The sequence below is a fragment of the Danio rerio genome, chromosome 23 (genome assembly GCF_052040795.2).
Source record: "Danio rerio strain M-AB ecotype USA chromosome 23, GRCz13ab, whole genome shotgun sequence".
Taxonomy (NCBI): Eukaryota; Metazoa; Chordata; class Actinopteri; order Cypriniformes; family Danionidae; genus Danio; species Danio rerio.
Window position 1 is genome coordinate 31,545,519 of NC_141043.1, and position 13,457 is coordinate 31,558,975.

General features: G+C 40.8%; 1 protein-coding gene across 42 annotated transcripts in view; it reads left to right on the plus strand.

Moving 5' to 3' along the window:
• huwe1 (HECT, UBA and WWE domain containing E3 ubiquitin protein ligase 1) overlaps nucleotides 1-13,457 on the plus strand; it is a 78,691-nt gene that overhangs the window by 47,906 nt on the left and 17,328 nt on the right. For 41 of the 42 annotated variants that reach the window (XM_087305835.1, XM_087305864.1, XM_087305847.1 and 38 more), the window contains 7 exons: nucleotides 331-455; nucleotides 931-1,154; nucleotides 1,233-1,627; nucleotides 4,742-5,408; nucleotides 10,060-10,753; nucleotides 12,203-12,294; nucleotides 12,409-12,565. In XM_087305835.1, the coding sequence (XP_087161961.1) occupies nucleotides 331-455; nucleotides 931-1,154; nucleotides 1,233-1,627; nucleotides 4,742-5,408; nucleotides 10,060-10,753; nucleotides 12,203-12,294; nucleotides 12,409-12,565 (2,354 nt within the window). Of the gene's footprint in view, nucleotides 1-330; nucleotides 456-930; nucleotides 1,155-1,232; nucleotides 1,628-4,741; nucleotides 6,106-6,549; nucleotides 6,622-10,059; nucleotides 10,754-12,202; nucleotides 12,295-12,408; nucleotides 12,566-13,457 lie in introns of those variants that run through there. The other variant, XR_015522867.1, reaches the window with a different exon arrangement.

Consider the following 13,457-nt stretch of genomic DNA (forward strand, 5'->3'; position numbering starts at 1 on the left):
TGTTAGTCTTTTAATTCTTTTAATTGGTTTGTCAAGCCTGAGTCAGTTATTGGCCTGCAAAGATCAAGTAGTGTCAGGTAGTTCAATATTACTTACACCATGTCTAGTTAGGAGCTTACTTCTATAATTTGCAGTTAAAGGTAAATGCACTATTTTTTTTATTTCTATTGTTACTTTGAATTTAATACAAATAATAGTGAAAGTATCTTTATAAATGTTCATGTCAGTGGGTTTTACACTAGTACACTTAGCATTAGCCACCAAAGTTTATTTTCTCAAAAATATTTTAGAATGAATATTATAACATGTTTATTGTCTTCTTTTTTTCAGATCAACTTCTGTTTCATCTCCTGGCGAGACCATGCCTCGGAGTGACAGTGCCGATAGCCAGTCGCAGGCCATCCAGGAGGAGCCCCTCCCTTCCACCAGCAATGAAGAGGAGGACCCACTGGCAGGTTGGTATTTCAGCTTAGGGCTTACTCACACTATGCGATCCAGACCATGCCCAGGCCTGTTTCCCGGTTTGTTTGACAAGTGTGAGTGCTCTGAATTGGTCCAAGTCGTGGTTCAGTTGGCTGGCCCTGGCCCCATGTGGAAGAGGTAGGCCAGAGCCTGGTTCGGTTGGGCTTTGGCGCGGTATGTTTGTCAAGTGAGTGCAAAGCGCGCCTGAGCCTGAAACTGAAGACGTGATGTCACTTTTAATGAACTGTCCATATGGATTTATTGATCTTTCTTACTTTTCAATAAACGCAAACTGACATAGTGTATAAAAGATGCAACTTTACATAGTTGTGTGTACACCCAAAATTTGAGCGACTGTCAACCATTTGCTGTGTTCACATGCAGCTTTTTGGTCCAGATGGGACCAGTTTTTTGATTTTGGCTTGGTGTGTTCTGGTCTTTACACATGTTTGTATCACATCCTTTTAGGCATCAGTCTACCTGAAGGCGTGGACCCGTCTTTCTTGGCAGCACTGCCTGAAGACATTCGTCGGGAGGTGCTGCAGAACCAACTGGGAATCAGACCTCCTTCTCGACCTCCTGTCGCCTCCACTCTGACAACCACTGCTAGTGCTGTGCTAGGAGGAGGGCCAGGGGTGACCGAAGTCAGCCCTGAATTCTTAGCAGCTCTCCCACCTGCAATTCAGGAAGAGGTAAGAGTGCACAATTCTATACTTGTCTGAACAGAAAAAAATCTTCCGGAAATTTGATGTGTGATGATTTGTTATCAGGTCCTGGCCCAGCAGCGGGCAGAGCAGCAGCGTCGGGAGTTATCCCAGCAACCCACACAGGGTGATCAACCTCTGGACCCAGTCACATTCATCCAGACCCTGCCCTCTGAGCTGCGGCGCTCCGTTCTGGAAGACATGGAGGACAGTGTACTAGCGGTCATGCCTCCAGATATTGCAGCAGAGGCTGCAGCACTGCGAAGGGAACAAGAGGCCAGACAGAGACAACTGATGCACGAGCGCTTATTCGGTCACAGCTCCTCTTCAGCTCTGTCTGCCATCTTACGCTCTCCCGCCTTCACCAGCCGCCTCGGGGGCAACCGTGGGGTACAGTACACCCGGCTGGCTGTGCAAAGAGGAGGGACGTTTCAAATGGGAGGGAGTGCCAATCATAGCAGGTGAGCAAAGTTGGGTGTAAAGCTTTCCACAGTTACGTGTTACTGTACTCTAATGACATTTTTGAGGAACGAAGTAATTTAACGAATTACATTTTAAATTTGTGTAATTAGATTACATTTACTAAAGTCAGTGTAATTGCATTATTTCAGTCAATAGACATCACGATGCTGAGCTGGCATTGCGATCCTCCGCCCCTGTAGAGCAGGAACACACTCTCAAAAAATACACACTTAGGCCCTGTTTACACTAATTCATCTTGGCATTTTACAACGAAATTGATTCACATCAACACTGGCTTTTCATCTAACATTTCTGAAAAGATCTCTTTCCACACTGTACCACTGAAAACACGCATCACGTGACCACACACACACACACACACTTTGTCATGCTGCAGTGTATTCGCGCGTCTGAGCTCCAGAAGTCAGCAAGTGCTTTAAACACAAAACCCAGAGAACAGTGCCCGTCGGGCAGTTTATCAAGGATGTACCACTGGATCGCGTCTCACTGTAGTTGTTAATCGTGATATTTAATTAATCTCATCTCTATCTAACAACTCTACAGTCTTTTGAATCTATCAGGTAATGTGTCACCGCGTCAGTACACTGCTTTAATCTTTCCCATTCACAATTGTACTTAGTAATTTCAGTAGTAATCTCAGATACTGGTGGTTGATTCGTAAATAAACAACCATGTGGAACAGGTAGTTGAAATGGTAAGCTACAAATATTTAATTTGTTATGAATTATACATAAATAATGAATTCACCGGGGCCATCGTCCATAGGAGTTTTTCACATTAGGCAACGTACGATGCCAAATAGGACGACATCGCCCAACCCCAATATACATTTTGGTAGACTTTTACCTCAGACAAACCTCAATGCTTTTTCATACTATGGATGTTAGTGGTTACAGGTATCCAGTTTTCTTCTTTTGTGTTGAAAAAGACAAACGTGTTTGGAACACCACTGTTGTAATGTTTTTCAGTAAATATTAAGTTTCTGAAAGAGCTGCAGCTTGCTTCTCAGATCTACGATCCTGTGTCACGGTGTGATAAGGGAGAATCGCGACACACCCCGTGACTACCTTTCCAATAACGTCACGCATGCCTGCAAAAGTTGAGCTAGTTGAAGAAGAACGTGAGGAAACACTTTTTTTCCGCTCGACATTACGAGCACTGCTCCATTTAAGCCCTCGCAATTAGCGTTTAACCGGGAGAGCTTGCACGGAGCTCTTAGTAAGGGACTGTCTGAATGTGTCAGGAATATCAAAAACAAAACCAACTTAACCCCTCTTGGCAATCGACAACGGCAGAAACATTGCCAGTGCTGTCAAAGCATTGTTGTTAATGTGGCTGCGCAGAGAGGGATGGGCGTTCACCAGATGCCCCGACTCCTCTGCAGAGGAAACTTTTCTGTAACCGTGCTGTGCGCTTTCTGTTTGAACCTTTGAGAGTTAACGTTACGTGCTGACTGACAGCGCGATGCGTGAGGCCAGGAAACAGGACGAAGCTTTCAGTTAAGATGAACACAGTTTCTATAGTTATACTTTATTTATAGATAAAGGTATATGACTCTGTATATAATCACTCTATCTTGCTGGAAATTTATAGCCGTTTCGCTTTACTTCAGGACGCATTAACGCCGCTCTGAAGGTCTAATCGCTGTTTTAAGTTATCCAGAGCTGTATGAATGTACAAATCTTGAGTATAACAATAGCATTAAATATTACAATTGTAACAACACAGACAGCAACACTTATGCACAATCGATACCCAGCTGATTCAGTCGTTTCATAAGAGGACCGCGCTTCTTCTCTTCTTTTTTCCTTGTCAACATAAAGGCAGTGAGATGCGCCTTGTTTTCGGCTTATAAAGCATGTATGCACATTAATGCAATAGCAGATTTAAACAACAAAACGGTTTACAAAAAGTCTACATATGCGCGCGTTGTTGTTGTCTTTTCATCATGCAGCACGCGCACTTGACCCGCGAGGGAGAGAGAGGAAACCATCAGGACATATTCTTTAAAATAATGATTTCTATTAAAATGTAAAAGGTTTTGTTATAATAATAATAACAGCGGGACATTAAATAAATGCGTATTTTTTCCGTGGAGCGGGCAATTTGAGGAAGTCTGCGATTTTTATTTGACGGAAGAAAAAACATGATTGGAAAAAAACAGCCTATGCCGGTTGTTAAAAAGAATCAGTCAGTATTTTCGTTTTGTAATATAGCCTAAATTAATTATTTAAATGAAAATAATTTAGGGCAGTCCTATTTATTTTATTCATTTTATTTAAATTATTCTGCTCTTCTGTGCTAAACACTGCAGGTGCGTGAAGATGCTCTGTTGTTCTGTTCTGTTATTAATATGCTATCATTTAAAAATAAATCAGTAGCCTATTTTAAAATGCAATATTTAATGTGTCAGACACAAAATAGACACGTCAATTTGTTTAATATAAAATTAATAGTAATCTGACCAGTTAACCGTTATTATAATAACCGATTAATGAGCGGCGGTTGTCTGTAAGCAAAATTAACCGAAATGAGCATCCAAGCCATTTAATTTACTTTTTCTATGTAAGAGAACTTGATTGAAAAAGAATTTTTAACATGCTTGAACCACCAACACAATGGAGTTTAGTTCTGTTTGGTTTTTCAAAAGTATTTTGTTACAAAGAAAACAAAAATTATATAATTCTATTTAATAAAAAATAGTTTTAAAAATCTTTTTTTCCCCACCCCACACGAAAAAAAAAAATCGTGATACGAATCGAATCGTGGGTCAAAAATCGTGATTCGAATCGAATTGTGGGTTTGGTGTATCGTTACAGCCCTAATTTAAAGATGTTATGGCTTCAAACTGGATTTAATACACATCCCAAACTATAAACCCTTTCTCTCATAATGATTATGGATTAAGTAATAAAATCAGTATATTGAATAATATGTTAATTAGTCTTCTTAGACTTTCCCTCCTTTGACTGGCATCCATTGACTGGATTTAATTCAATTTCATTCAGGAAGTTGTGGGAGCTAAAATATACACCCTTACAGCTCTCACATTGTAATTAAAAATCTCTTCTTCTGTTTGTTTGTAATTCTAGACCCTCTAGTTCAAACGTTGACTCTCTCCTGCGCCTGCGGGGGCGTCTCTTGTTGGACCACGAGGCCTTGTCCTGCCTTCTTGTGCTGCTTTTTGTGGACGAGCCCAAGCTCAACACCAGCCGCCTTCACCGAGTGCTGCGTAACTTGTGCTATCACTCTCAGACGCGTGGCTGGGTCATCCGCAGTCTCCTGTCCATCCTGCAGCGCAGCAGTGAGAGCGAGCTGTGCCTGGAGACTGCACGCTTGGAGGAGTCCCGTGGCAAACGCTCACTAGGCCAGGGCTCATCCAGTGGAGGAAAGGGTTGTTCTTCATCCTCCCAGTCGGCTATAGCTTCTTCGTCATCGTCCTCCTCGTCCTCTTCTTCTCTGGAGCTGCTGAACAGGGTGGAGTCACGGAGTTCCAGTCAGCTCTCCTGGCTGTCTGTATCAATGGACGCAGCTCTTGGATGCAGAACCAACATCTTTCAGATCCAGCGAGTATCAGGCAGGAAACACGCAGAGAGGCATTCAGCAGGAGGGAGTGTGAGCGCAGGAGGACTCACAGGTGGAGTGTCAGGAACAGGAATGACGTGTACAGGGGGAGGTGGGTCAACTGTTCACATCCATCCACAGGCTGCGCCGGTGGTCTGTCGACATGTACTGGACACCCTCATCCAATTGGCCAAGGTAAGCTTGAGCACCTTTAAATGAAGGGTGTATTTGCTGTATAGTGAAATAGCTAGCATTATTTTGCCAAGCAGCACATGCACCTATTTTAGAGAGCTCATTATAAAAAATAATAATAGCAAAAAGGATAATAAAATGACAGATTACTGTGCCTGTATTAGTACAATTTAAATATTGGTTATGTTAATGTCTAGAGTAATGATGGGCAAACACCTTGTAGAGTAAACACCTTGCATGTTCATTTAAATGCCAGAGACTGTTCATGACTAGGCCTGTCTCGATCATCTACTTTTTGTTCTTTGATATTTTGCACCAGTTTTTGATATTTTGCATCTATTGCGATAAACAATATTATTGTAATTTTAAGGTCATTTTATGCCACTCATTATATAATGCTAGAATGACAATATAATATCATCATACTTACAGTTGAATACAATATTAACGCATATCTTAAATAAATAATAATAAATGAAAAAGTGCAAAGTAAAAAAATAACAGGATGCGATATTTGTTACCAGATCTGTTTTCAGTTGACACACACCCACATGAAAATATACTCAAGCAATTTATATTAAATACTACAGTGGTTTTTATTTAACCATCTAGACACGGACACCTTCAATTGAGATAGAGATGTTTAATCTGCTAAAATGTTGCTAGAATTTATGATTTCTGCTACATATATTCTTCCATGGCGGAGCCTCGCACCAAAATTTATTCCTGTCAAGACTACATTACAGTTTCTCATTCAAAACCTTCAGTTGTTGCTGCTTTTTTTTTTTTTAATAGAGGTTTATAATTACGACAAAACGTATTAAAATGTAAGTTAATTATAACAGAGCAAACTTTTCTGTAATCGTAGTAGAGCTGTAACGCACCCTTTGTTTAACCCTTTAAGGTTACATACTGACTGACTGACAGGACTGTGCAATGTTTGAGGCCAGCAAACACGATGTAGCTTTAAGTTAACACAGATAAACACAGTTTCCATAATTATACTTTATTTAGGGATAAAGGTCTACCATTCTGCAGACAGTGACTTTATTTTGCTGGAGTTTATGGTTCACTTTACTTAAGGATGCTTTAAAGCCACTTTGGAGGTTTATTGGAGACATTCATAAATTAGCGGGGCTTCCAGCTAACTCTATCAAGCCTCTTCAGCTGCTCCAGAACGCAGCAGCACGAGTGGTCTTCAATGAACCTAAATGAGCACATGTCACTCCGCTGCTAGACCGTTTGCACTGGCTGCCAGTTGCTGCTCGCATCAAATTCAAAGCTCTGATGTTTGCCTACAAAGTGACTTCTGGCCTTGCTCCTTCTTATCTGCTCTCACTTCTGCAGATCTATGTGCCCTCCAGAAACTTGCGTTCTGTGAATGAACGTCGCCTCGTGGTTCCATCCCAAAGAGGGAAGAAATCACTTTCGCGAACGCTCACGCTCAATCTGCCCAGTTGGTGGAATGAACTCCCTAACTGCATCCGAACAGCAGAGTCACTCGCTACTTTCAAGAAACGACTAAAAACTCAACTATTTAGTCTCCACTTCACTTCCTAATCTGCAATTGCCTCTCTGGATATCACACTAACTGTACCCAAAAAAAAAAAAAAAATACTACTAATACTTTCCTTCTTAGACTTTACAGACCTGAAACTTGCCTATAGCACTTATTCGTTGTTGCTCTTATAGTTGTGTAAATTGCTTCCTTGTCCTCATTTGTAAGTCGCTTTGGATAAAAGCGTCTGCCAAATGACTAAATGTAAATGTAAATTTATATAGCAAATCTAATAAATGATGGAGACATACTTGTTAGAAGTGTGAACCTTACGCTGGTCTCACAGTTCGGTTACCATGCCAACGATTCAGTTCAATTCGATATCTGAGCATCATGATGCATTGACAATGCTTTCCATACACAATTTTATATTTTAGTTTACAGCTCAAGAAAAATTTATACATTTATTTATATTTATATATTATTTGTAATACAAGTTTATCCTTTAATACGAGCAGTCAAATATATGAACTGTACATTTAAAAACTCAAGTACAGGTACAGAACAACATGAGCATTCATAGCAAATAAACAAATGTAAATATCCCACTCGCTTTCTGAGCCTTGTCCAGCGAGTTCTTTCTTACACCCCTTTGATTGGTCATGCACTCAACTAAAAGGGCTGCGATTGGCTCTAATGCTTTGGCACTGTTCACCGATGATAAACACTGATAAACGGCATCTGCGATCACAGCTGATCCATGATAGACGCGGTGGAGAAAACTGGCTCTGCAGACACGCTCGTGTCTGTATCCAGAAGTATTGCTGTAACATCCGAGAGGAGAGGAAATGTCACGCCAACCGGTCAGAGGTCCACAGTGAGAGAGAAATGGAGTTTACTTTCATTTTCTCAATCGAAGTGAAATAGTGGCTTCTGCTGTTTATTGTCAGTGAAAGACTGTCCAGCAAACACACAAGCAGTGAGCTGTGCAGTTTCTGCGTTTTTAAGTTTTTGGAGTGTTTTAATTACTCTCGCTCTCCTCCCTCGCCATAGTAGTCTACCGCGACATAGCACACATGAGAGAATTGACGTCTGTACATGGTAACCGGTTATGATTATTACTGAACCAATACCAAATTGTCCTCATCTGCATCGTGGTGCACCGAAGAATCAATTAATTTTGACACCCCTAATACTTGTTACATTAACGCACTAAATCACACTTGAGTATATGTTCGAGAACAGGTTTTGAACAAAAGTTTTGTGCACGAACAGAGGAAATTGGCACACAAGCAAAGAGATTTGCATGCTCGTTAGGCTTGGGCAGTATCCAAATTTTGATACCGTCAAACCTTCTCCCTATTTTACCCCGGTGTCCAGTAATACCGTGCATAATATAAAAAAATGTGACGTAAGGCTCAGACAGCATCACTAAACGGTTTGCTTGTGCCTAAACCATTCAGAAACTGAATACCATATATACGACCTTCGTGGTCACCTGTTTGTCTTGTTTGTATTAGAGATGTGCATGGGACGCTCTCTCTTTTGCGCGCGCACACACACACACAGATAGAGAGGGAGAGACGCACAGCACCACTCTCTCTCTCTCTCTCTATCTATCTATCTCTCTCTGTGTGTGTGTGTGTGTGTGTGTGTGTGTGTGTGTGTGTGTGTGTGTGTGTGTTTTCGCATAAAGCGCGGGAGCGGTCGGTTACTTAAAAGGGAGCGGTCGCTTGGTCTGACAAGATCGCTCCCGAGCGAGCGAGCATGACTGTGTGTGTGAAAAAGAGAGCATGCTGTATGTGTGTGTATGAATGAGAGAGAGAGAGAGAGAGAGACAGACAGACAGACAGACAGACAGACAGACAGAGATAGCACTAAGTGACACACGCTGTCTTGGTGCCCTCTCTCTCTCTCCTCCACACTGTCCCGTAATGACAATCACGCATACACATTTGTAAGCATCAAATAAATAATACTTATTATTTAATGCTTGTCTCCTATATAAGTGCATTGTTTTTTATGACTGTATAACGATATTGAAACTGACATTGTTGCTATTTTTGGATCCCGCTGTATACCATATTACTGTATTACCATCCAAGCCTAATGCTCTTATTACATGAAATCGGTATCGACTTGTAATACTTCGCTTGCGACATTTGTCTTTGAAATAACGCCACAGGTAGTTGGAAGATCTGTGTAAAAGGCCTGCAGCCTTAGCTGGAAAAAATCCTGGAGGAAATACTGGAATTAGGTTTTATGTATTTGTTATATATATTGCATCCAAAAGGATTACGATCATGCCCGTGTGTTATGCGATAAGTCAATATGTTTATTATTGTGACAGGCCTCATGACCACACTCAAAAAATGGCTTTTGCTGCTTGTTTAAACTACTCATTTAAAAGTGAGTTGAAAAAACTATTCTTAAGTGAACAACTTAATTGTTTTGTTCAATCCACTTAAATTTGTAAAAACATTAATGTTAACAATAAATTAAATATTTATATTTATTTATATTTAAATAAATCTTAATCGATTTGTGTTGTGACAAAATGAAGGACTTATGTGGAAGTTGGAACCCTGCATTTTTTTTAGAGCATTTAAAAGAAACAAGATACCAGTAAGGAAGAAGTAGCAAGCAGCAAGGAACAATATGCATTTTGTTCATAATGTAGGACTTCCACTTTTAAACAAGCTTTGAATACACAAAGACCCTTTCTGCATGCTTGTTCAAAATAGCTGTGAATAAAACATGCACTCTTAAAGCCATCTACAACATTACAAAATAACAGCTATAAGAACTAGAAAGCAGCTGATCCTTTTGATGTGTATTTGCATGAGCTCTGCACTTCACCATCATTACATAAAGGCATAAAAATTGCAATTAAATGAATTAAATGAAAATTATGAAGTATGTTTTATAAAATAAATGTTATATTTTGTGTTTGTAAAACTATAATAAGCATGATATGTTGGGATAACAGTAGAATGGCTCTTCCAGCCTTATCTTATTGATCATTGGATAAGCAATTGCTTCATGTGTCAAAGAAGGGAAGGGGAGCATACAAAAATGTCACATCTGTCTTATTTTTTTGTCCGAGTCTGTTTTATTACAAGCAATTAATTCCACTTTCTGTGTTACTTCCTGTAGGTATTTCCAAGTCACTTCACTCAACAACGCTGTAAAGATCCCCTATCCTCCTCCTCCTCTGAGTTGGACACTCGTCTTTGTGCCAGCTCAACACCGACTATGAGTGCCAGTTGTCGGTCAGGTGGCACCAGCCAGAGTAACTCCTCTGCTACCCCAAGTAGTCTCACTTCTATCCACAATTCCCTGAGCGCCTGCTCTGGTACACCACAGTCCCTAGGCATCTCCACCGACTTTTGGGATCTCCTGGTCAAGCTGGACAACATGAATGTGAGCCGAAAGGGGAAGGCCTCCATGAAGACTGTCCCTCTAGGGGGTGTCGGCGAGACAGAGGGTGCGCTGTTCAGCCTTGAGGCGTCTCCGCTGGGCCAGCTGATGAATATGCTGTCCCACCCTGTGATCCGCCGTAGTTCCCTCCTCACGGAGAAACTGCTACGTCTGCTGTCTCTGATCTCCATCGCTCTGCCTGACAACAAGGCCACGGAGGTTCCAGCCAGCCATCCAGTGCCTCAGACCCCAACTGCCACGCCATCTGCACCTGCTGCTCAAACCACAGCAGGGTCAGGGACCATCTCAGCGGTGGCAGCTACAGGCACTGCGCAGGGTTCAGTCGGTTCAGTGGGTACAACGCCATCTCAACCAGCCGCTACAATATCTGTGGTTGCAGGCAGCACCACCGCCTCTAGCATTATTGCTGGTGAGTCTTTATTGATCTGATGAAACATTTGAAAACATGGTTAAATTGAATATGCATTTGAAGTTATCACGAAATCTTACCTATCTATCATAATCTAATCATAACTATTGGAATGTGAAGAGACTTTCAGCCAGCACAACAAAAAATGTTTCTGAAGACAATCACCTACTGCACCTTAAATAAAAAAATAACGTTTTTATTAACTAAAATGTTTTGTTTTATTGCATATAGTTTACTATTTATGTGATGTGGGTAAAAGATGTGTATTTATTTGGGGTGTCACGATTTCGATTTTAAATTGAAATCGATCGAAATTTATGCTCAATTTCGATTATCGAATCAAAAAATAGAATCGTCGATGCTGCCACGCCCCCATGTCACGTCAGCTTGGCTTTCCAAGCGGGAAAAAACAGGCTTGTTGAAGTGCTTGTTAAACTGCAGAAGCAGGAGACCCGTCGACAGAACTTAAACCCTCTCCTCTTTCAATGAAGTCGCCGGTGTGTAAGCATTTTGGATTTCCAGTGAGTTATGTTGACAACGTTCCTGTTGCCGACAAAAAAAACACAGTTTTGCAAGCTCTACTATGTACGTATTACGTACGGTTCGTCCAATAGACAACACCGGCATCGCGATCCTCCGCCCGCCACCGTTGCAAATCTGCTCACAAAAAGTACACACTCAGGCCCTGTTTACACTGTCTTTGTTTTTAAATGGCATTTTAGAACGACAACGATTTGACATCCACTGTGGCGTGTAGCATTTCTGAGCAGCCCTCCTTCCTCTCTACCTCTGAAAATGCACATCACGTGACCACACAGACACAGACGCACACACAGCCATGCGCTCGAGACAGCAGGTCCAGGCAGTCAGAGGACTGCTTCAATCTTTCACTCACTTGTACTTAGTCATTTTAGCGAACACCTCAGATACTGTTGGCTGGTTCCTGTTGGTTGTGCGTCTTTTTTACCGACGCCATTATAACGACACAGATCACTGCCTATTCACGAGTCCCGCAAAAAAAGTGATTGACAGGTGGTAATTATATGTGTAACTTACCCTTATTCATTTACTGTATGATTTGTTTATGGGTAAAACAAAGACCATGCAGGTCAGGTAGTTTAAACGGTAGGCTACAAATAATTAATTCGTCATAGATTAATTAATTATTCATAATCGAATCGAATCGTGCCTTTAGAATCGAAAATGTGATCGAATCGAGGATTTGGAGGATCGTGACACCCTTAGTAATTATCTAGCTTCTACCGCAAGTATATATCAAACCTGATAAAACACAATAAAAAAAATATGTACAAATTTTACACAAATTTATTATTTTAACTTTATTTTTATATAAAATTTGTTAAAGTTATTTTGTATAATTCTGCTACTCGCCAATCAACTGGGCCTCTGATGCAGTTTTCAAATCAGCTTATCCACTTATTTTACCAGGAAAACTGAAGCCAGCAGTAAGCATCACGGACATTGAATCTAAACTGGCCTCTACTGGACTTACGGAGAAGCAGCTGCAGCTCTCTGTGGAGGTATTTAATGATAGTGCACACACATATGTTGCCTTACGACTGCTTCTGCTGACCCCAGGCTCTTTGACCCCTCTCAGCAGTCTGATTAGTTTACCCCCTGTGGTTTGTGTCCAGGTTCTGACATCTCACTCGTGTTCGGAGGAAGGTCTGGAGGACGCAGCCAACATCTTGCTGCAGCTGTCCAGAGGGGACGCACCGACCCGAGACACTGTGCTTAGACTTCTGCTCAGCGGAGCACGTCACCTTGGATACACTCTCTGCAAACAAATCGGTCAGTATTAAATTATTTTGTGCTATTATTTTCTTTTAAAAGGATCTGCAAACTAGTTTCTTTTTCTGTTGAAAATAACAAGATATTCAACAGTGTTTGAAACCGGTAGTCTTTAGCCCCTTTTTCACAGTTATACTTGTAAATATCCAGAAAATTTCCAGAACGACGTAACTGGTAAGTTAAAAAAAAAAGTGATGTTCACACAGGCAAGGGCGTTGATGATTTTTTTTCCGGAACAGACCATTCACACATCCATTCCAAAATACTAGCAAATTCTGACATCATTAATCAGAAATGGCCTCTAAACAGCTGCTCTTGTATTTGTATAGGGGTTGCGGTTTTATTGTTGGTTTAACTTTTATTTAAAGTTTTAGCATTCATGCAGCTGCTTTGTCCCAAAGACATCCAAAGGTAGACGTGCGAAACACAGCTAAATGTGTACAAATTAAACTACATTACGAATTCTCTACATGGAAGTATTGTAAACAACTTTGATGAAAACATGGAGGAACACTTTCACATGTCGAGATGTACATAATATGTGTGTGTGCTAATATGTGTGTGTTCACTAAAACACTCTTATACGTGCACACACATCAGGCAACTGAAGCAGAGCTTGAAGCTAAAGAAACATCTGTTTATCATAATTTTTTTATCAATTACTATTTTCCACAGTTGGCATTAAGAAGGAACATAGAAACGTTATCTGACTAACATCTAGCTGTTAAATGCGTCTGGAATAATATTCAAATGCCTTTATTTTCATAAATAGCACAGATGTGAATGTGTCTGAAAGTTCTGATTGGCTGGAGTAGACATCTCACATCAGCAAGTTCTAAACGTGAACGCACTCTTTTCTGCAATTTTACAGAGCTGCATTCCAGCAAATTAC